The sequence below is a fragment of the Schistocerca serialis genome, chromosome 1, assembly GCF_023864345.2.
Source record: "Schistocerca serialis cubense isolate TAMUIC-IGC-003099 chromosome 1, iqSchSeri2.2, whole genome shotgun sequence".
NCBI lineage: Eukaryota > Metazoa > Arthropoda > Insecta > Orthoptera > Acrididae > Schistocerca > Schistocerca serialis.
In genome coordinates, this window is record NC_064638.1 from 865,831,999 (window position 1) to 865,857,474 (window position 25,476).

General features: G+C 38.6%; 1 protein-coding gene and 1 long non-coding RNA gene across 3 annotated transcripts in view; one reads left to right on the top strand and one right to left on the bottom strand.

The window, feature by feature from the left end:
* LOC126485615 (eukaryotic translation initiation factor 4E type 2) overlaps positions 1-3,703 on the bottom strand; it is a 45,011-nt gene extending 41,308 nt beyond the window's left edge. The window contains exon 1 of one of the 2 annotated variants that reach the window (XM_050108890.1): positions 3,553-3,703. In XM_050108890.1, coding sequence (XP_049964847.1) covers positions 3,553-3,572 — 20 coding nt within the window. In that variant the 5' untranslated portion in view covers positions 3,573-3,703. Of the gene's footprint in view, positions 1-3,217; positions 3,344-3,552 lie in introns of those variants that run through there. The other variant, XM_050108889.1, reaches the window with a different exon arrangement.
* A 3-nt stretch (positions 3,704-3,706) lies between these two features.
* Positions 3,707-25,476, top strand: part of LOC126485641 (uncharacterized) — a 29,779-nt gene continuing 8,009 nt past the window's right edge. Inside the window, exon 1 of the long non-coding RNA XR_007588061.1 lies at positions 3,707-6,561. This is a non-coding gene — a long non-coding RNA (uncharacterized LOC126485641). The remainder of the gene's footprint in view (positions 6,562-25,476) is intronic.

Below are 25,476 nucleotides of genomic sequence, written 5' to 3' on the forward strand. Positions count from 1 at the left end.
AAACTCTCAAGCAAACCAATCGACCAAACCTAGGCCTCTTTCTACTCTGCACATCTGTCACCACAATATTTAACAAAAATAGCTTCTTGTCCCAACATTCCCTGCCTCCACGAACTCTCAAACTATCATCTTCCAACCCCCTAGATCTTGGGCTACACAAATTTGAGTGTCACCACCACGTCATAAAAGAAACCTATACAACATGATCTAAGCAACCACCCACATGAAATGATCAACATATTACAACAAAACATAACAGACATGTACAACTGGGAAAAAAACCAACCACCACCAATATAACATACAATGTCACACTTCAGAAAATATACCAATGGCTTGCATTGTTCACTAGACCCAAAGAAGCATATGTTATTACTATTCAGGCTCCAATTCAGTAAATTTGAATTTGTTACAATTGCTGGGAGATGAAATAATTAAAGAAAAAGTTTTGGAAAGCTTATTATTACGAATTCCATATCTCATGGTCTGAGATGCATGTCTGACATTGTACTTAGTAGTGGTGAGCAAAGTGTATATGTTCACATTGTTTGGATTGGAGCTAAAATATGGTCAGACAAATAATTTACCTCTACTCATTGTGAACGGGAATAATGAAACTGTAAGGTCAAAAGAGGCATTTTCATCTTAAGAAGGGTGTTAAGGCAGTTGTATATTGAAGAATTAACAAAGCTAGGGAAATAAAATTTCAGAACGGTGGTTCACAAAAGACAATAAATAATTCGGGCCAAATGAAAGGCATACCTAGAACATCTGCAGAGAGGAACAAGAGTAAGGGCTTGCTTCAATTAAAAGTTGGTAATGACACAGTACCAGAAACAGCAAAAAAAATTTCTGTTATAGAAAGCGTAATTTACACGTTATGGGGGGAAAAAAAAGGCAGTTCGGCACAGGGGAAGAAAGTTTTCATCAACAGAATGAGTTCTACTGGTACCATATACTGATATGGAAATAAGGAACAATTTCTGAAGTTGGTACATCTGGAGCATAGCATTATGTGGAGGTGAAATATCAAATCGCTGAAAATCTAATGAACAAACCTGAAGCAACATGTTATCAATGAATGTTGAAAATTAAGTGGACAAATAACCTATAAAGTAAAGTTCTTAATACAATGAGTGACAAAAGTAGTTCACAGAAAACCCTTACAGTAAGAAACGGCAGGTTGGTGGGACATCTGCTATAGCATTCAAAAAAAGTTAATTTCGCATTAGAAGAAGCCGTAGAACAGTGGTATGAGCAACCAAAGACAAATATTCTAAACAGGTGACAGAGAGCGATTGATATAATAGTGAGGTAGATATGAAAAAAAAAAATCTGCATCTGATAGGTAAAGATATAAAACAGTATCAAACAAGAATAAAGACAGATTACAATAATATGGGACAGGGGGCACAAATGTAATGATGCTTGAATTATCCTCTATACAACCTGTTTCAGCTTAAATAGTGAGAAGACCTAATGGGGGGGGGGGGAGGGGGGGGGAGAGATGATGCTATATCAAGGCACATAGCCATTTGGATCTAGTACTCATTCTGTGACTTGCACAGGTTAGTTGGTTGATTTGCAGAAGGGGACCAAACAGTGAGGTCATCGGTCCCATTAGGTTAGGGAAGGAAGTCGGCCGTGCCCTTCCAAAGAAACCATCCCGGCCTTTGCTGAAGCTATTTCAGAAAATCATGGAAAACCTAAATCAGGATGGCCATAAGTGGGTTTGAACTGTCGTCCTCCCGAATGCAAATCCAGAGTGCTAACCACTGCGCCACTTCGCTCTGTACTTCCACAGGTATACCTAGGTGACACTTAAGAGAACATGCAGTTCACAGTGCTCTGTAGCATCAAAATTTTATTGATCCTGTTTAATAAACGACTGTCACTGTTGATGAAAGTACAATCTGAGAGCAGTATCAAGACTGAACAATCAGAGCAGAATCAAGACTGGCAAAGAAGCTCACCACTTATAAACCCACCATCAGTTTCTCCCCTCCACTCTGAGGACATCAAGGTATATTAACAAAACACTAGGCATGGTTGAAAATATATTTACCAACATCCTACATATCAGAAAATAAACACTACAGGCAACAGCTGTTACACATTGCCTAACGCACACTTTCTAACTTCAAATGTTATACACAGAAACCAACTATACAGGCCAACAGATAATCTGGCTTATGGATAATATGTCCAGAGTTTAAATGTGCCATGAAAGGAAAATATTTATTGGCAATCACAATATGAGTAGGCTATATTTATATACTGATGTGGAAACAGTTTGATTTCACTGTATGTGTTTAGAGAAGAATATCAATTACCTACCCTATATTTATTCAAAGCTATTTCCATAATTACCTTGCCACATCAAATATAACTGTAAAGACAAACAAAATCTGCACCAATGTCTTCACACCTTTAGGCCTACTACAGTTTTGTGCTGTTGTTGCCTCATTTATACAAAAGGAACAGAGGCATTTTAGTACTGGTACTCCAAACAAGCAATACTGGGAGGAAATACTGGAAATTGTGTGTGTGCGCGCGCGCGCGCGTGCGGTTTTTTTTTTTTTTTTTTTTTTTTTTTTTTTTTTTTTTTTAATGAAAAAAAAGCTATTAAGTAGGAATAACATATCACCGTGTGCTAGGTCAATAGCACTTACTGTAGAGCAAATGCTTTCTCTCTTACACAAATTATTTACCGCAATGTGTCAATAATGATGCAATATATCTTTAGCTTGGCCAATTAGCAATAAGCAAAACGATGATTAAAACCGTGAATCTAAAAATGTAAGAGCAAAATAAACACATGAAATGGATTTCGGTGATTGGATGCCGTCTGCAAGCAAGGTGGTATGGTCTCTGTTAACCTGTCGGTATTTGTTGTGGGGGAAAAAAAATAGCAATTTATTTCTTCAAGGATTATTTTACAGCGGTGCAAGATTTGTCATCATAATATGAGGAACAGCATTAATACATATAAATACAAATGTCAACATATACATGCGTTGTAAGGAGCATTAGACAAATGTCATGTTACCACAACACGTATATTACGACGTAGAAGAAATGGTAAAGATAACGATACAGAATGTACCATAATTTAGCACCATTAACTTACGGCGCTTTTGCAATCAGAAAGCAAACTGTCATAAAACATTATGAAATAATTCAGACACATGAATCATAATCACTAAACAGTACTAACCACAACTTATCCATGTTCTGCATTTAAATTTTATGAATACAAAGACTTCTACAGCAATACGCAAAACAAAACAGTCACAACTCAAGCACTGCCCACGACGATTTATTTCTCGTGTTTGAAGCAAAACACGATTGCCAATTTAAAACGAAACCGTATATGCGACGAATTTGTATCATCAAATGAATGGAGTAAACGATATATTAAAGCAGTAACACAATCAACATTTCAGTCATTTGAAAGTTAGGAAAATTAGCAAATAAGGAGAAAAATCAACAACTAAATATCGGAGTCAATACGAAAGCGGCAGGGAACGACTCCCGTATACTAGAACTTACGGTTCAGTTTTAGTTGACATATTTCCAGACACGTCTGACAGGGCACTTACAATATTTTAGAACCAAATGTTCACTTCAAATACTAAACGCAAAACGCTAGTTGCTTGGTACACTAATAGTAATGTTGGCAATATGTTAACGCGCATCAAGCATTTATTTTCAGAGTTTGGTTTTCTAGTTTTACGATTATTTTAGTGAATTATTCTTTACTTCACAATAGGCCGCAAAATGTCTGGCGACCCTAGCCTATTGGCTTTGTGTAACTCTTATTCTCAATAAATGGTGACAAAAAAATTGAAAAAAAAAACATAAACAAAGGGTACACGAAATTCAAGCTACGAAGATGTGACTGTCGGAACAAGTGAGCCTGACTGGAACATTTATTCATTTCATCATTGGATAGGTCTTTCCTTTGTCTGTAGTCTGTACTCTGTAGTTAAGATGCCGAAAGTGCGGTATCAGTAACCCATAGTAATCTATTATATTACAAAAGGCGACGTTTATCGCTAAACAGCTGCTGCATGTGTTCTGAAACATACACGTTCTTCAATCATTTGAATCCACTCCTGGTTACTGACCGTCTCTTAAAATTACGGCCTTAAAATTATGAAAACGTGTTGCCCCAGCATCTTTTCTAAAGTCAGCTGTCTACTTCCAATAACGCTTCGCATCAGTGTTTTATATGTTGGAATGTAGCAAAGGTCTTTGTGGTCCATATAGGCCTACATTACCACTAATTTCCAATGGACGCGTGCCCAACTGCCCCTTACATTCCATTTCCATGTGTTATCAGCATCAGATAGAAGACTGCTTTTATGCAGATCCAACAGTGGTCTTGCCTTCTAAAAGTCTAATCTTACTAGCATAACTAATGCGTCCTATATACATCCCACACAGCTTACTCCATTCAAGTCATTGTCTCCCTCTATAATTTTAACCCTCAACTCATCCTCTGTTGGAATGTTCAGTTGGCAGACGAGAAGATTTGCAGAACACGTAAAGTCTTATAGGAAAGTATATTGTCAGGTCATTGTGAAGCAAAGCTTCTTAGAAATGGTAATATAATAAGAATGTCTGGTAACAAATCAAAATATGTATGGGATATTCTAAAACGTGAAACAGGGAAGATACATGAAGAGCAGGAAACTATTCTTACAAATTTTGATGATATCAAATTTGGCAAAGACGCCCTGCTAAATTAAATAAAAGATTACTTTATATAAATGCTTTCCAAACACTTAGCTTAAATTTCACTTATCAGGATCTATTTGGGGTTTGCATACAGCATGAGGTTTGTTCCAACTAACGAGCAGGAAGCAGTAAAGGCCTCCACTGCGAAATGTTACCTTGTGTATATGATTTTTCAGTGTCACTTGTAATCCAGACTGCTACACAAATTTCAAAGCTCTTGATTCACAGTGTTAATTTTATCATCCACTGAGTGTATGTTCCTTGAAAGAAAAAAAATATCAAAGACAATACCATTATTCAAGTGTGGAAATACGCATAAAGTTGAAAACTCCTCTTGGTATTCTCTAAAGTAGTAGAGCGATTAATGAAACAAAGAATCACCAAGTACTTAAATGGCCACATCCTGCTGAATGGCAATTGAAAATCAGAGTGGCTTTCAAATGATAAATGATTACACCGATGAAATTGTTAGTAATTTGGATAACAACAATGGTGCTGTCAGAGTTAATATAGATCTCTCTAAAGCTTTTGATATGGTTAATCATAAATTCTTTTAAATTAGTTGGATGCAATGGGAAAAAAGGAATAAAAGATTGGGCTCAAATAATATGTGCAAAATAAGTTACATGTTGTGGAGCTCACATCAACTCATGCTACTGATAAAATTGGAATAGTATCTGATGCAAGGAAATAGGTGTACCCCAGGGTAGTGTGTTAGGCCACCTTCTGTTCCTCATTTATGTAACTGATACACATCTGAAACATTGCCACCAAGATCATGTTGTTTGCAGATGACACTATTGTAGTAACGAGTGATGTTAAGGAATCTCTGTCCGCAGCTATTGATAAAAGTCCTTAATTCATGCATTGCAAACAATCTGACACCAAACATAAGAAAAACAGACTATATACAATTTGTGAGTATGGGTAAATTCAAAAAGATCTATATTTGGTACTGGGTGGAAATAAGTAGAAGGGGTACAGTGCATGTTGCTTTTAGGAATGAATGTTGACCAAGACTTAAATGGGAAAGACCATGTAACTAATATTTCCCAGAAATTCAGTTATGCATGTTTTGCTTTGAGAATTATTTCTAAAGTTTGCTCCCCAGATGGTGCTAGAATGGCTTATTTTAATTACTTCCAGTCCCTTGTAGCTATTGGAATAGATTTCTGGGGTAAAATTAATACTTGATTAAATGAAATTTCTGCATTACAGAAAAGAGTTATTTGAATCTTGTCATATATGGTAGCTTGGCTATGGCTCACTGCAAGCCCTTATTTAAAAAGTTGTTTTTGCTTAATATTCCCTTCATGTACAAATGCAAATGTGTGTTGATGAGAGGAGTTAGCCTTGGTGACCTGCTAACCCATTCTGATTACCACCATTATAATACTCACAACTGTGCATCCATCCATATAGAACAAGTTAGAACAACCCACACTCCAAGACATGTGAGGCTCTTTGATACAATTCTTTACAATGTCCTTCCAACATACATAAAGAGGCTGGAGATGGAAGAGGCTTCCAGATAACGAGTTAAAATCATTTCTGGTTGAGAAGTATTTCTACAATGTAAATGAATATGTTAGCTCATGGGACTACTGGGCCTTCATTCATATTCATTGTTCAGTTATTTTGACTGTTAACTGATGTACCATTGGTGATATGTTTGTCTTTGCAAAGAATGTTTCTGCTGTAGGTTTTCTGTTTCAGATGCTGTGTGACACACCTCTGCCGAGAAAGGATCTGGTGCCAACCTAATTGTGATGATTATGGCAGTGCTGTATAATGTGCTCTTGTGTTTTATTTTTCAAGGTGTGTTTTAAATCAAATTTTCATGTTATACCTGCATTATTTATTGACTTATTATGCATTTTGTACTTTTCTGCAGTGTGGTGTAATTTATTCATGTGTCTTTGCACCTCTTTGGTAGTGTTTTTCTTTTTCATTTATTTACGTATTGTGCATGTTATACTCACAATGTAGATGTATTTTGTGATTCCCCTTCCAATCATTTACTGAGTGAGGTGGTTACTCCAGTCCTTATGTACTGGTCTCACATTCACGAGGGCTGGGGTTTATTCCCCATTTGACCAGCCTGACTTGGGTTTTCTGCGATTCCCCCTTGTCACGAACATGAATGCTGGTGTGGTTCCTTTTATTAGGCTGCTCTATCCTCACCTTATCCTATCCTATTTTGTTAATGTTTTATTTGTATATATTATTCCTGTATGTTTCTGACATGTCCAATACTATTGTACCAAATGGTCAATGGATGAATAAATAAACTATCCATTGACAACTAATGTATCAGTTGAGTACCTCTCAATTAGTTACTTGATCTATTCAGTTAGTCTTCAATGTTCTTCTGTGACATCTCATTTCAAAAGCTTCTGTTCTCCTCTTGCCCACACTATTTATTGTCTAATTTTTATCAGTTATTTTGCTTTCCAAATAACAAAACTCTATTACTTTTATTAGCATCTCATTTCCTACTCTGAGTCCTTTGCCACAACTGATTTAACTTGGCTACACTCAATCACCCTCATGCTATGTTTGTTGATGTTCAGTCTGTAACTTATTTTCAAGACACTTATCCACTCAGTTCACCTGATCTTGCAATTCCTTTGCTTTATCTGCAAGAATCATAATCTCATCGACAAAACTGAAAGTTTTTATTCCTTCTCCCTAGGCTTGAATGCATTTCTCAGATTTCTTCATAGATTCCTTTACAACTTCCTCATTGTACAGATTGAATAATATGCAGGATAGACTACAATCCTGTCTCACTACCTTCTCAATTACTGGCTCCTTTTCATGCCCTTTGTTTATTGGGACCTCATCTGGTCTGTACTAGTTGTAGGTCTTTTGTTCCGTGTATTTTATTCCTGATTGCCCTAGAACTCCAAAGAGTCTATTCCAGGAAACATTGCCAAAAGCTCCGTCTAGATCTAAAAATATTATAATTGAACCTACAGCTTTCTTAAATCTATCTTCTAAAATAAATCATTGTATTAGCACTACTTTAACTGTTTCTTCATCTCTCCAGAATTGAAAGCGATTTTAGTTCATGTTGGCTTTTACCAGGTATCCCAGTCTCTTATACATAACTCATTTTGCAGCTATAACTTATTAACCCCCCCCCCCCCCCCCCATGAACTATGGACCTTGCCGTTGGTGGGGAGGCTTGCGTGCCTCAGCGATACAGATAGCTGTACCATAGGTGCAACCACAACGGAGAGGTACCTGTTGAGAGGTAAGACAAATGTGTGGTTCCTGAAGAGGGGCAGCAGCGTTTTCAATAGTTGCAGGGGCAACAGTCCCGATTACTGACTGATCTGGCCTTGCAACATTAACCAAAACAGCCTAGCTGTGCTGGTACTGCAAACGGCTGAAAGCAAGGGGGAACTACAGCCATAATTTTTCCCGAGGACATGCAGCTTTACTGTATGGTTAAATGATGATGGTGTCCTATTGGGTAAAATATTCCAAAGGTAAAATAGTCCCCCATTCAGATCTCCAGGTGGGGACTAGTCAAAAGGATGTCGTTATCAGCAGAAAGAAAACTGGCGTTCTACGAATTGGAGTGTGGAACATCAGATCCCTTTCAGGCAGGTAGGTTAGAAAATTTAAAAAGGGAAATTGATAGGTTAAAGTTAGATGTAGTGGGAATTAGTGAAGTTTGGTGGCAGGAGGAACAAGACTTCTGGTCAGGTGAATACAGGGTTATAAATACAAAATCAAATAGGGGTAATGCAGGAGCAGGTTTAATAATGAGTAAAAAAAATAAGAGTGCAGGTAAGCTACTATGAACAGCATAGTGAACACATTATTGTAGCCCACACCTACCACAGTAGTATAAGTTTATATGCCAACTAGTTCCACAGATGATGAAGAGACTGAAGAAATGTGTGGTGAGATAAAAGAAATTGTTTAGATATTGAAGGGAGATGAAAATTTAATAGTCATGGGGGACTGGAATTCGATAGTAGGAAAAGGAAGAGAAGGATAGATAGTAGGTAAGTATGGAATGGGAGTAAGGAATGAAAGAGGAAGCCACCTGGTATAATTTTGCACAGAGAATAACTTAATCGTAGCTAACACCTGGTTTAAGAATTATGAAAGAAGGCCTGGATATGCTGGAAGGTTTCAGATAGATTATATAATGGGAAGACAGAGATTTAGGAACCAGGTTTTAAATTGTAAGACATTTCCAGCGGCAGATGTGGACTCTGACCACAATCTATTGCTTATGAACTGTAGATTAAAACAAGAAACTGCAAAAAGGTGGAAATTTTAAGAGATGGGATGTGGATAAACTGAAAGAACCATAGGTTGTAGAGAGTTTCAGAGAGAGCATTGGGGAACAATTGACAAGAATGGGGGAAAGAAATACAGTAGAAGAGTAATGGGTGGCTTTGAGAAATGAAATAGTGAAGGCAGCAGAGGATCCAGTAGGTAAAACGACAAGGGCTCGTAGAAATCCTTGGGTAACAGAAGAGATATTGAATTTAATTGATGAAAGGAGAAAATATAAAAATGCAGTAAGTGAAGCAGGCAAAAAGGAGTGCAAACGTCTCAGAAACGAGATTGACAGGAAGTGTAAAATGGCTAAGCAGGGAAGGCCAGAGGACAAATGTAAGAATGTGGAGGCAGATATCACTAGGGGTAAGACAGATACTGCCTACAGGAAAATTAAAGAGACCTTTGGAGAAAAGAGAACCACTTGTATGAATATCAAGAGCTCAGACGGAAAACCAGTTATAAGCAAAGAAGGGAAAGCATAAACGTGGAAGGAGTATATGGAGGGTCTATACAAGGGCGACGTACCTGAGGGCAATAGTATGGAAATGGAAGAGGATGTAGATGAAGATGAAATGGGAGATATTATACTGCATGAAGGCATAGCACTGAAAGACCTAAGCCAAAACAAGGCCCCAGGAGTAGACAACATTCCATTAGAACTACTGATAGCTTTGGGAGAGCCAGCCCTGGCAAAACTCTACACAATCTGGTGAGCAAGACGTATGAGACAGGCGAAATATCCTCAGACTTCGAGAAGAATATAATAATTCCAATCCCAAAGAAAGAAGGTGTTGACGGATGTGAAAATTAACGAACTATCAGTTTAATAAGTCACGGCTGCAAAATACCAGCACGAGTTCTTTACAGATGAATGGAAAAACTGGTAGATGCTGACCTCGGGGAGTATCAGTTTGGATTCCGTAGAAATGTTGAAACACATCAGGCAATACTGACCCTATGACTTATCTTAGGAGATAGATTAAGGAAAGGCAAACCTATGTTTCTAGCATTTGTAGACTTAGAGAAAGCTTTTGGCAATGTTGATGGGAATACTCTCTTTCAAATTCTGAAGGTGGCAAGGATAAAATACAGGCAGCAAAAGGCTATTTACAATTTGTAGAGAAACCAGATGGCAGTTATACAAGTCGAAGGGCATGAAAGGGAAGCAGTGGTTGGGAAAGGAGTGAGACAGAGATTTAGCCTATCCCCAATGTTATTCAATCTGTATATTGAGCAAGCAGTAAAGGAAAAAAAAGAAAAATTTGGAGTAGGAATCAAAATCCATGGAGAAGAAATAAAAACTTTGAGGTTTGCTGATAACATTGTAAGTCTGTCAGAGACAGCGAAGGACTTGAAAGAGCAGTTGAACGGAATGGACAGTGTCTTGACAGGAGGATATAAGATGAACATCAACAAAAGAAAAATGAGGATAATGGAATGTGGTTGAATTAAATCAGGTGATCCTGAGGAAATTAGATTAGCAAATGAGACACTTAAAGTAGTAAATGAGTTTTGCTATTTGGGGAGCAAAATAACTGATGATGATCGAAGTAGAGAGGATATAAAATGTAGACTAACAATGGCAAGGAAAGTGTTTCTGAAGAAGAGAAATTTGCTAACATCGAGTATAGATTTAAGTGTCAGGAAGTCTTTCCTCAAAGTGTTTGTATGGAGTGTAGCTATGTATGGATGTGAAACATGGACAATAAATAGTTTAGACAAGAAGAGAAGCTTTTGAAATATGGTGCTACAGAAGAATGTTGAAGATTAGATGGGTAGATAATGTAACTAATGAAGAGGTACTGAATAGAACTGGAGAGAAGAGGAATTTTTGGCACAACCTGTCTGGGAGAAGGGATCGGTTGGTAGGACATGTTCTGAGGCATCAACGGATCACCAGTTTAGTATTGCAGGGCAGTGTGGAGGTAAAAACCATAGAGGAAGACCAAGAGATGAATACACTAGACAGTTTGAGATGGATGTAGGGTGCAGTAGTTACTTGGAGATGAAGAAGCTCGCACAGGATAGAGTAGCATGGAGAGCTGCATCAAATCAGTCTCGGGACTGAAGATCACAACAACAGCAACAACTTATTGAACTAATAGTTCAGTAACACATCATCATCTGTCTGCATTAGTATTGGGATTAATTACTACCTTCCCGAAATCTGAGGTTACTTCATCTTTTTCATATATTCTGCATGCATGTAGAACAATGGACGGGTGGTAGGGACAGAGCATCGAGTGACATTATACTGAGTGCACTATCCGAAAATTACCTCAAGCAATTAAACAGAGAACCGACTCGTGGAGATAACATCTTGGACCTACTGATAACAAACAGACCCGAACGTTTTGACTCTGTATGTACAGAACAGGGAATCAGTGATCATAAGGCCGTTGCAGCATCCCTGAATATGGAAGTTAATAGGAATATAAAAAAAGGGAGGAAGGTTTATCTGTTTAGCAAGAGTAATAGAAGATAGATTTCAGACTACCTAACAGATCAAAACGAAAATTTCTGTTCCGACACTGACAATGTTGAGTGTTTATGGAAAAAGTTCAAGGCAATCGTAAAATGCGTTTTAGACAGGTACGTGCCGAGTAAAACTGTGAGGGATGGGAAAAACCCACCGTGGTACAACAACAAAATTAGGAAACTACTGCGAAAGCAAAGAGAGCTCCACTCCAAGTTTAAACGCAGCCAAAACCTCTCAGACAAACAGAAGCTAAACGATGTCAAAGTTAGCGTAAGGAGGGCTATGCGTGAAGCGTTCATTGAATTCGAAAGTAAAATTCTATGTACCGACTTGACAGAAAATCCTAGGAAGTTCTGGTCTTACGTTAAATCAGTAAGTGGCTCGAAACAGCATATCCAGACACTCCGGGATGATGATGGCATTGAAACAGAGGATGACACGCGTAAAGCTGAAATACTAAACACCTTTTTCCAAAGCTGTTTCACAGAGGAAGACCGCACTGCAGTTCCTTCTCTAAATCCTCGCACAAACGAAAAAATGGCTGACATCGAAATAAGTGTCCAAGGAATAGAAAAGCAACTGGAATCACTCAATAGAGAAAAGTCCACTGGACCTGACGGGATACCAATTCGATTCTACACAGAGTACGCGAAAGAACTTGCCCCCCTTCTAACAGCCATGTACCGCAAGTCTCTAGAGGAACGGAGGGTTCCAAATGATTGGAAAAGAGCACAGATAGTCCAAGTCTTCAAGAAGGGTCGTCGAGCAGATGCGCAAAACTATAGACCTATATCTCTTACGTCGATCTCTTGTAGAATTTTAGAACATGTTTTTTGCTCGCGTATCATGTCATTTCTGGAAACCCAGAATCTACTATGTAGGAATCAACATGGATTCCGGAAACAGCGATCGTGTGAGACCCAACTCGCCTTATTTGTTCATGAGACCCAGAAAATATTAGATACAGGCTCCCAGGTAGATGCTATTTTTCTTGACTTCCGGAAGGCGTTCGATACAGTTCCGCACTGTCGCCTGATAAACAAAGTAAGAGCCTACGGAATATCAGACCAGCTGTGTGGCTGGATTGAAGAGTTTTTAGCAAACAGAACACAGCATGTTGTTATCAATGGAGAGACGTCTACAGACGTTAAAGTAACCTCTGGCGTGCCACAGGGGAGTGTTATGGGACCATTGCTTTTCACAATATATATAAATAACTTAGTAGATAGTGTCGGAAGTTCCATGCGGCTTTTCGCGGATGATGCTGTAGTATACAGAGAAGTTGCTGCATTAGAAAATTGTAGCGAAATACAGGAAGATCTGCAGCGGATAGGCACTTGGTGCAGGGAGTGGCAACTGACCCTTAACATAGACAAATGTAATGTATTGCGAATACATAGAAAGAAGGATCCTTTATTGTATGATTATATGATAGCGGAACAAACACTGGTAGCAGTTACTTCTGTAAAATATCTGGGAGTATGCGTACGGAACGATTTGAAGTGGAATGATCATATAAAATTAATTGTTGGTAAGGCGGGTACCAGGTTGAGATTCATTGGGAGAGTGCTTAGAAAATGTAGTCCATCAACAAAGGAGGTGGCTTACAAAACACTCGTTCGACCTATACTTGAGTATTGCTCATCAGTGTGGGATCCGTACCAGGTCGGGTTGACGGAGGAGATAGAGAAGATCCAAAGAAGAGCGGCGCGTTTCGTCACCGGGTTATTTGGTAACCGTGATAGCGTTACGGAGATGTTTAATAAACTCAAGTGGCAGACTCTGCAAGAGAGGCGCTCTGCATCGCGGTGTAGCTTGCTCGCCAGGTTTCGAGAGGGTGCGTTTCTGGATGAGGTATCGAATATATTGCTTCCCCCTACTTATACCTCCCGAGGAGATCACGAATGTAAAATTAGAGAGATTAGAGCGCGCACGGAGGCTTTCAGACAGTCGTTCTTCCCGCGAACCATACGCGACTGGAACAGGAAAGGGAGGTAATGACAGTGGCACGTAAAGTGCCCTCCGCCACACACCGTTGGGTGGCTTGCGGAGTATCAATGTAGATGTAGATGTAGAACAATGACATCATGGATGGCTCCCTCAAGGATCTTAATAATTATGAAGAAATGTTGCCTGCTCCCATGCCTTGATATATGTCCTTCAGTATCAATTTCAGCTCAAAGAATGCCACCTCTCATCTCTTATTAATCCATTTCCCCTGTCTTTTCCATTTTATTGGCTTCAAGTTTCTATCTTTTACACAGCCATTGCACTTATTCCTTCCATTTTCCAGCTTTCTTTTCCTTGTTTAGTAGTGGCTTACCACCTTCCTTCTTGATGTTCATACAGCTGATTCTCTTTCTCTAAAGGTTTCTTTGTAATTCCTGTAAGTAGCATCCTCCTTTCATACTGTCATGCATGCTTCTATGGATGTAATTCTTTCCCTATGTATTCATACTTTGACATTTTCCACTTTCTTTGAATCCTGATTCTTTTCTACTGGCTGGTTTCATGCAGTGTGCCATTATTTGCTCTCTTATGCTACTCTCTTCAGCTTAGTAGCACTTAACTCTTCATCCTCAATCATCTATTGTAGTTTTTAAATCTTCAGTGTTTCCCTCTGTGGCTCCTTCTAGTACCATAAACGTTATTCACTGATGTCTTAACACATGCCGGATATTTGTGTCCTTTGTTCTAGTTAATGTTTACCACATGTTCAATTTCTTACCTATTATGTGGAAAACTTCCATTTTGTTTCCAATACACTTCTTTGACTCCATATATCAGACACTTTGATTCTCTTCTCTTTTAGTTGTTTCACAGTCCATGAGCCACTTGTGTTCCAAATGTGTGTTCCCTGAGGTTTCTTCCTCAAATTAAGGCCTATGTTTGATATTAGTAAATTTATTTTGGCAAGGAATCTTCTCTCTGTCTGTGCTAGTCTGATCCTTTTGTCCTTCATGCTTCATTTGTGCTTCCTCAATGCAGGAAAAGCAATGCATTGCTATACAGATCATCCACAGGCATTAACTTGCCACTTTAGTCTTCTACATTAACTGATACTGCCCTTTGGGAACTGTGGAGGATTGTCTCTCTAGTGACCATTTTCTCATTTGGATCCATCTGCCAACTGGATCTGCAACTGCCACCAAATCACCTAAATGGCCACTCACATCATGGAACAGGGAATGCTGTTTAGCCCTGAGGGTCAGACAAATGGTACTGTGGAGGTCCACTGTAAGCCATTTGTTAACAGTGTTACAGCCTTTCACATTGCCCAAGAAAAAGTTCAACCCATTATCAGAGTGAACAAGAAGCAAACATGACAAGGACTTTTATGAGGGCATGCTGAAAAGTAATGCCTCTGAATTTTAATGTGAAAACTCTTAAAACTATTTAAATAAAACAAATGTTATTAACATTCTACATCTTGATTCTTCATTTCTACATATTTGCAGCCCTCTGCCATTAGGGGGCTCTGAATTGTATCATGTAAAGTGTGCAGTGTAGTTATGCCGGTGCGTGAGAAACAGTACGCTAATCGAGTTTCAAATTTGAAGAGTTCATCCACACAATGAGCACCTCCTCCTTCAGCACAACGAAGTCAGACCACACATGAACACTGCAACATCAGCAACAATCCCCCTGCCTGATGCCTTGGGTTCACTGTCATCGATCATCTTCCACACAGTCCCGATTTTTATTTGTTTCTGAAACTCAAAGAACATCTTTGAGAATTTCACTTTGGTAGTGATAAAGTGGTGCAGGTGGAGGAGAGGTTGTGGCTCTGCCAACAAAGTCAGACATTCTATAGTGATGGTATCAAAAATCTGGCCTCTTGTTGGGAGAAATGAGTTCATTTTGAGGGTGACTTTGGTGAGAAACAAATATGTAGACATGAAGAATACAGATTTATTTATTTATTTATCTTACAGCTCGAAACATGTATTTAACATGCATGGGCAATGTTATAATAATTACATTCAGATTATTGATACACAATATAAATAGATTACATGCTACTAAGTAAAATATCATTTAAGTATATTTAATATAGCTTTCCTGAGGTCAAATCATGTCAGCACCATACTGTATGGGGACTTCAATACAAGCCATTTTTTTAACTCGTTTTTAAAAATTCTACCAGAAAGCTATTTCAGGTTGTTTGGCAGAGAATTATAAAATATTGCTCCCTTAATGAATGGGGTATTTGTTGTTAGATTCAATCGTCTGCTCGCCATATGAAAGTGTGATTTTTGTCTTGTATTGTAATCATGGATTTCCATATTCCTGTTTGTCACTTTTTTGTCTTTTTTCACTAATAATATTGATTGAAACATATATACTGCATAGATAGTCATAATATTAAACTTAATAAACAGGTTTTTACATGAAGTTCTGGGTCTTACTTTTGCCATAGTTCTTATTACTCTTTTCTGCAATACAAATACCCTTTTTATATTGTATTGGCTACACCCACCCCACAATACAATTCCATAAGATAGATGGGGATACACCAACCCAAAATACGCTATTTTTATTGCTTCGATATCTAAATATTGAACTAATCTCCTTAGTAAATACAGACTAGATGTTATTTTACCACGGACATGATCTATTTGCTGATTCCACGAAAGCCTGTCATCTATATATATCCCCAGAAATTTACATTCTGAACAGGTATTTTCCTGAATGTCCTCATTTAGAACAGTATTTTTATTTGAACTACTTGTCTTAAAATAAATTAAATTAGTTTTGTTAATATTGACCCTCAGGTTTTCTTTTTCAAAATGTGTTTGGGCTTTTTCAACAAAATTCTGTGCCACTGAATTTAGGTCATCATTACTACGTGCCCAGCAAACCCCAGAGGTGTCATCAGCATACATAGTAATACGATGACTGGTGTATAATACTTTTGGGAAATCATTCACGTAGCAAATAAACAAGAAGGGGCCCAAGATAGAGCCTTGTGGCACACCAAAATTTATGTTCCTTAGCTTTGATCTTCTTTTTGCAATTACCTCTCCATTATCATATACAACTTCTGTGCATTGTTGTCTATCTTTAAGGTAAGATTCTATTAAAAGCAACAGTTTCCCACTGACACCATTATAAGCAAGTTTACTTAAAAGAGCGCCATGATGGACTCTGTCAAACGCTTTGGAAAGATCTAAAAACACTCCTGCCATTTCGTATCCCTCATTTATTTTCTCCATCAGACAGTGTACAAACTGTACTGCTGCAGATATGGTGCTCCGACCACTTCTAAAGCCATGTTGGAAATCTCCTATTAAGTTATTCATATTATAGTGCTCAATTAGGATTTCTAGCATTATTTTTTCAATTAATTTACCAAACACTGACGTTAAGGCAACTGGTCTGTAGTTCTGTGGTTGTTTTCTTTCCCCTTTTTTTATATAAAGGTTTAACTAAAGCAAGTTTCAGTTTCTTCGGAAACACACCTTCTTCAAGTACACAATTTATTAGATGGACTAACGGTCTGGCTAACTCACCCTTGCATTTTTTCAGTAGAAAAGGAGAGAATTCATCCCATCCAGCTGATCTTTTATTTTTTAGGTTGTCAATTAGCTCTGTTACGTCCTTGATGGTTACTGTAGGTAGCATACAAGAGTCCCTTTCCTTTTCCATATCATATTTAAACGGCCTCTCCTGTTTCATGCAAGTATCATTTTCAATAGCATCTGTAAAGTAATCATTAAATATATTGCTAACTATATAAGGATCAGAAAAATTATCATTATGTATACTTAACTCTATATTATTAATTTTAGTTTTTGAATCAGTGTTCCTCATATCATTAACTACTGCCCAGCACGACTTTGAGACACAGTCAGAATTTCGGATCTGTTTACTAATATGTTCTACTTTCCTTCTCCTTACTTCCTTGCGATACTCATATTTATATTTTTTATAATCCTCTTTACATGAATCAAGACTGGTTTCTCTGTGTAGCTTATACATATACTCCATTCCTTCTTTGAGTCTTTTCGTTTTTTCATCAAGTTTTACACGTTTGACTACTGGAGGTTTATTTTTATTTACATTCATCTTCTTTGCCGGGATAGTAATATCAATATGTCTAGTTAAAATTTTTACAAATACTTCCCATTTGCTGTCAACTCCCCCTTCTCTATAAACTGATTCCCAAGATTCTTGACCCAAAGTATTCTTTAGCATGGTGATGTTGTATTCAGAAAATAATCTTCTATTCTCAAATTTTTTGTTTTGTTTAAGTTTATTAAGACAACCAATCACTAATAATTGTCCTAGATGATCAGATATGTGCCCGTTTACAGTCTGTGCCGAAACAACATTTTCATAATTGGTCATCACATGATCTATGGAACTGCTGCTTGACTCAGTTATTCTAGTGGGCACATGACCAAGTAGATCTTTAATATCATAGGATCTTATGCAGTCTTGTAAATCTTTGCATTCCTGGCTGTTGCTTAGTGTGTTTATATTAAAGTCTCCTAACATTACAATATTTACTGTATTGCCACCCTTGCTTAGCTTCCCCAATACACTATCCAGTGGTTCGAGGAAAACCTCGAGATTACCAGAAGGGGCTCGATATATACCTAGCACAATAAGTGAGACGGATACAATGATTAACTTAATTATCACTGCTTCAAAGTCTTTCTCGATACAATAATCCTTAACCCATGATACTTTTTCTACAGAACTTATTAGGTTACATTTCCTTACGTAAGTAGCAACACCCCCTCCTTTATGTTCTGTTCTACAAAAAAACGATGTAAGATTATACTCCTGTAACTTATAATACTGAATATTATGGTTAGCTTTTTGATGCTCTGTAACCACGATTACATGCGGAGCTAGATCTGTAACTAAGGCCTCAAATACATCGATTTTGTTACCCAAGCCCTCAACATTATAATGTAAAAATGATACATTAGTACAATCAAGGTTAACATTATCACACAAATTGATAGTTTCTAAATTGGGAAAACTGAGGGACTTTTTTATCCTAAAAAATCAACAGTCTTGACACTGCAGTGAGGAATTATTTCGGTTTGCTTGCTCTGCAGGCATATATAATTATCACTTCCGTCTTTCGTGTGTATGACATCTGAGGTACAAGGTATCACATTTGAATTATCGCATTTTGTTTCCTCAATAGCTCTGTTGATGTCAGTTGCTAGAGTATTCTTGCCCAAACGATTAAGATGTAGTCCATGTACAGTAAAGCTGCTTCTTTGATAACTGTTAAGGTCCAGCAGTCTCACATTTTTTAACTTGGAGCAGAAATGTTTTAATTTTTTATTTGTAGATCGGATTTCTCGGTTCACACATGACCAGTCAGGCAGATCAAATCTCGCCGGAATATTTGACAAGATCACATTTGTATGGGACAACATCATTAACATAACAATCAACTTTTTAATAAATGAACTGGCCTCGTTGCAATAAACGTCGTTTGAACCTGCTATAATAACAACGACATCACTTTCTGTAAAATCGGTGCAGTCGTTGTTTACAGATCTTGTTACATCAACAAACTTCGCCCCAGGTTTAATAACAGATGAAATGCGCACGTTTTCTGTGGTCGAGTTAGACATACAATCTGAAATATTGTGTGCATGACTATCTCCGTAAATTTTAACATTCTTTTTACACTGAAATTGAGCTTGTTTAACCTTAGGACCACTTTTTGTAGTTTTGGTGACACTACTTGCATTTGCAGTTGCACTTTCACACGTGGTTTTCAATTCTTGTTGCTGTTTTGTTTTATGTATTTCACCCACATCAGACTGTTTTACATGTATTAATCTAGAATTTTCTTCTTTTAAACATAGTATTTCAGTTTTTAATGCCTGAATGTCATTTTGAAGTAATTTTATAATTTCATTTTTGGAGTCCACTATAGTTGCAAGATCGGCCGTTTCGTTACGTAAACAAGCGTGACACGTCCACGGAAAATCTTCACTGATGTATTTTAAGTTTATTTTCGCGCACTTTTCGTGTAACCAATAGTTGCACTTGACACACCAAATACCTTTCATAACTCGCTTTTCACATTCTTTACACGACGAACTGCTTATTTTTTGCCTTTTGGACGAGAGCACAGTGCCACTACACTTTTCTATCGGCACCATTAATAATTTTTGTTTTACTTAAAAGCTTTAAGAGTTTTCACATTAAAAATTTTGAGGCGTTACCTTTCAATATGCCCTCATACAATCTATTAACACTTTTAAACCATCAGTAAATGTCTGTGAGTCATTGAGAGGGGTAAATGGTGCACTTCCAGATGCTCAGCCCAGTTGTTGTTTTCCTTTTATGCACAATATTTGAATGACAACCTAGTCATCTTTTTCAAATTCTGCAAGTTTTGCTGTTATGTTTACTTGCTGCCTGGACTCCAACCAGGCTGTGAACTATTGTTAGTCTCATGCTGCTATGTGTAGCTGAGTTTGACTCCTGACATCCACTGTGCCTGAACAGATGGAAGCACACCATCAATCAGTCATGCCAAGAAAACCTGAGAAATGAGACCAATAATGGGTTAATTCACATACTGCAGTGCCCACACAGGATAATGGTGTTCAAATTATTCCACCAGAAACTATAGCCCAGACAATGGTGAAATACTTTGGACAAATTACATATGAGGGCTTATTTCAATAGTGGTACAAGTCCATTTTTGTTCATTCTGAGATACAGAGTCCTAAAGTTAAAAGAGCGCTGAAAAATCTGCAGTTGAGATACCAGAAATATTCAAGTATAACTGCAAATTTTTCAGCGCTCTTTTAACTTTTAACTAATGCCCAACAAGATCCTGCATTCTGCTGTGGATGGGAATTACAGGTGTTGGACAAAAATATGGAAACATTGCGAAAACTGTATGCTTGCCAAGCCTGCAGGTTGCGCAGTAGGATTCGACCACAAATGGCACCTGTGCAATGTCCTCAATAAGAGCAAGTGTCAGTTGTGGTCAGAACTGTGTTTTGTGTAGTTGTGAGTGCATTATGTTGGAGCTAAGTGACTTCAAAGTAGGCAGATTGTTGGTGCATTTATCATGGGTTCCTCCATTACAAGAGAAGCCATAAAACCTAGATTATGGAGCAATGGAAGAAAGTCAGTTGGTCGGATGTCTTTTGGTTGCACTGTTTCCAACTTCTGGATGAGTGTATACCTCAAGAGGCGGGGGTTCAGTGATGATTTTGTCAGTTATATCATGGTATTCCGTGGGCCCCATGGCTACTCTGAAAGATCGCATTACTGTCTAGGATTATGTGACAATTTTGATTGATCAGGCCCATCCCATGCTACAAAGTTCCCTAGTGGTGATGCCATATTCTGAGACGACTGGGACCCCTGTTCACATAGCTTGCATTGCCCACAACTTGTGAGCACAAGGGTGAGTTGTTGTATCTCCCTTGGCCACCACATTCACCAGATCTCAATATTGTTGAGCCCTTGTGGTCTACTTTGTAGAGAAGGGTGCTTGATCACTATCTACCTTCATCATCACTACCCGTACTTGCCAACATTCTGCAGGAAGAATGGTATAAGGTACCCTTGAAAACCATACAGGATCTTTATTTATCCATTTTGTGATGACTGGAAGATGTTTCAAATGCCGATTGTCTCCCTATCTGTACTAGACAATGGGAAATGGAGGTGGTGTATTTGTCGCAGTAGACAAGAAACTCAAATCCACCAATATAGAAACTGAAGTAGCATGTGACATTGTTTGGGGAAGGCTCAGTATCAGTGTGGACATAGAATGATAATTGGAACCTTCTATTGCCCATCAAACTCCTTTCCTGATATAACTGAAAATTTAGAGAAAACCTCAGTTCACTTGTACGTAAATTCTCCAATCATACTGTAATCATTGGTGGAGTCTTTAATCATCCAACAATCAATTGGGAAAATTACAATTTTGTTAGTGGTGGACACGATAAGACACTGTGTGAAACATTACTAAATGCTCAAGTTTAAAAGAGTAGTTGACTATGCACTGGATGGATACATATCCAGTAGAACAGTTCATAATGGGAGCGACCCCCTGTGGTATACAGCCACTTTAAAGAAGCTTCTAAAGAAACAGAGATTCTACATCTATACTACAAACCACCATGAGGTGCATGGAAGAGGGTACGTCCCATTGTACCAGTTATGAGGATTTCTTCCTGTTCCATTCACATGTGGAGTGCTGGAAAATGATTGTTTGAATGCCTCTGTGCGTGCAGTAATTATTCTAATATTATCCTCACAATCCCTGTGTGAACAATATGTAGGGGGCCGTAGTATATTCCTAGAGTAATCATTTAAAGCTGGTTCTTGAAACTTTGTTATTAGACTTTCTCAGGATAGTTTATGCCTATCTTCAAGAGTCTTCCAGTTCAGTTCCACAAACCGGTGACAATTCATGCTGTCCTTCTCTATATACAATCAATATCCCCTGTCAGTCCTATTTGGTACAGGTCATGCACACTTGAGCAATATTATAGAACTGGTTGTACAAGTGATTTGTAAGCAATCTCCTCTGTAGACTGATTGCACTTACCCAGTATTCTACCAATAAACCGAAGTCTACCACCTGCTTTACCCATGACTGAACAGACAGTTATTTGTATGAGTTGGCCACTTCCAACAGTGTCTTATTGATATTATAGTCATACCTTTCTTCATTTTGTGAAGTGCAAAATTTACCATTTCTGAACATTTAGAGCAAGATGCCAATCACTGCAACATGTTGAAATCTTATCAGGATCCGACTGCATATTTATGCAGCTTCTTTCAGATAGTACTTCATTATAAATAATGGCATCAACTGCAAAAAGGCTGATTTTGATATTAATATTCTCTGCAAGGTCATTAACATGCAATATGAACAGCAAGGGTCCCAACACACTTCCGTGGGGCACACATGAAGTTATTTCTACATCTGACAATGACTGACCATTCAAGAAAACATACTTTGTCCTCCACACCAAAAAGTCCTCATCCCCTCACAAATTTCACTTGATACTCCACTTGATCATACTTTTGACAATAAGCATAGGTGTGGTACTAAGTCAAACACTTTTCGGAAATCAAGAAATGCTGTGTGTACCTGGTTGACTTGATCCAAAGCTTTCAGTATGTCATGTGAGAAAAGTGTGAGTTGGGTTTCACATGATGGATGTTTTCGAATTTCTGCTGGTTGGCATTGAGAAGGTCATTCTGTTCAAGGTACCTCATTATGTTTGAGCTTAGTATATGTTATAAGATTCTACAACAAATTGATGTCAAGGATTCTGGATGGTAGTTTTGTGGATCACTTCTACTATGCTTCTTGTAGATGGGTGTGACCTGTGCCTTTTTCCAAGAACTGAGCATAGTTTTTAGTTTGAGGAATCTACAATAGACTATAGTATGAAAAAGGGCTAACTCAACCACAAATTCTGACAGGGATTCCAAGTATAGAATCTGACAGGGATTCCACCGGGGCCTGGAGCTTTGTTCAGTTTTAACAATTTCAGCTGTTTCTCAACACCACTGACACTAATACTTATTTCATTCATCTTTTCAGTGGTATGATGATAGAATTGGGGCAGTTTTCCTGGGTCTTCCATTGTGAAGGAACATTTGAAAACAGAGTTAAGCATTTCAGCCTTTGCTTTGCTAGCCTCAATTTCAGTTCCTGTCGCATTCACTGGTGCCACTAACAGCCTTTACGTATGATCAGCATTTCTTTGGGTTCTGTGAAAGATCATGTGACACCTATGGTAGTCAGTGAAGGTATCACACATTGCTCTCTTGACAGCCAAACACGTTTCATTTTGTTTTACACCTACAAAGTATTATACAGTAATCTCTGCTTCTTTACAAGTTTCTTTACAGTGACTGTATACCATGGAGGATACCTTCCTTTATGAACTTTTCTACTGGATACATATCTATCCAGTGCATGGTCAACTATTCTTTTAAATTATTTGAATGCATGGTGTCTGTTCATTCGAAAAAACAGACACTATGCAGATCCTGCAGGTGTGAAACATTATATGTAAACTGGAGGGGGATCACTGCTATCAGCTGCAGCGGGAGATGAAGTGGAATCAGTGGCGATGAGCAAAAATTTGCACTGGACCAGGATTTGAACCTAGGATTTCCTGCTTACTAGGCAGGCGCAGTTACGATAACACTGTGTCCTGGATGGCACACATGCCTAGTAAGCAGGAGGTCCTGCATTCGGATTCAGGTATGATACACATTATTGCTTGTCACCACTCTTTCTGCTTAATGTCCTACTGCAGATGATAGCAGCAATCCCCCTTCAGTTTACAGGCATTCTTTTAAACTTGAGTCTGAGTTCCTCTCCATGCTCCTGTCCTCTATGTGATCAAAAGTACCCAGACACCCCTAAAAACATACTTTTTCATATTAGGTGCATTGTGCTGCCACCTACTGTCAGGTACTGCATATCAGTGGCCTCAGTAGTCATTAGACATCATTAGAGGGCGGAATGGGGTGCTCCGTGGAACTCACGGACTTCGAACGTGGTCAGGTGATTAGGTGTCATGTCTGTACACGAGATTTCCACACTCCTAAATATCCCTAGGTCCACTGTTTCCAATGTGATAGTGAAACATGAAGGGACACGTACAGCACAAAAGCGTCCAGGTCTATCTTGTCTGTTGACTGACAGAGACTGCTGACACTTGGAGACAGTCGTAATGTGTAATAGGCAGACATCTATCCAGACTATCACACAGGAATTCCAAACTGCATCAGGATCCACTGCAAGTACAAAGACAGCTAGGCAGGAGGTGAGAAAACTTTGATTTCACAGTCGAACGGCTGCTCATTAGCCACACATCACGCCGGTAAATCCCAGATATGCATTGCTTGGTGTAAGAAGTGTAAACATTGGACAACTGAACAGTGGGAAAACATTGTGTGGAGTGACGAATCACAGTGTACAATGTTGCGATCAGATGGCAGGGTGTGGGTATGGCAATTGCCTGATGAACGTCATCTGCCAGCGTGTGTAGTGTCAACAGTACAATTCGGAGGCAGTGATGTTATGGTGTGGGTCATGTTTTTCATGGAGGAGGCTTGCACCTCATGTTGTTTTGTGTAGCACTATCACAGCGCAGGCCTACATTGATGTTTTAAGCACCTTTTTGCTTCCCACTGTTGAAGAGCAATTCGGGGATGGCAATTGCGTCAATTCGGGGATGGCAATTGAGTCTTTCTGTGCGATCGAGCACCTGTTCATAATGCATGGCCTGTGGTGGAGTGGTTACACAACAATAACATACCTGTAATGGGCTGGCCTGCACAGAGTCCTGACCTCAATCCTATAGAACACCTCTGGGATGTTTTGGAACGCCAACTTCACGCCAGACCTCACTGACTGCCATTGATACCTCTCCTCAGTGTAGCACTCCATGAGGAATGGGCTGCCATTCCCCAAGAAACCTTACAGCACCTGATCGAACATATGCCTGCGGGAGTGGAAGCTGTCATCAAGGCTAAGGGTGGACCAACACCATACTGAATTCTAGCATTACTGATGGAGGGCGCCATGAACTTGTAAGTCATTTTCAGCCAGGTGTCCAGATACATTTTATCACATAGTGTATCATTCTATTTGTTTTAGTTGTTCTCTGTACTTTGGTCATCATTGTTGTCACAGCCGTGTCATGGTAACTGATACATATGCCTGCGGGAGTGGAAGCTGTCATCAAGGCTAAGGGTGGACCAACACCATACTGAATTCTAGCATTACTGATGGAGGGTGCCATGAACTTGTAAGTCATTTTCAGCCAGGCGTCCAGATACATTTTATCACATAGTGTATCATTCTATTTGTTTTAGTTGTTCTCTGTACTTTGGTCATCATTGTTGTCACAGCCGTGTCATGGTAACTGATACAAGTTTTGATGTGGACATCCTCAAAGAGA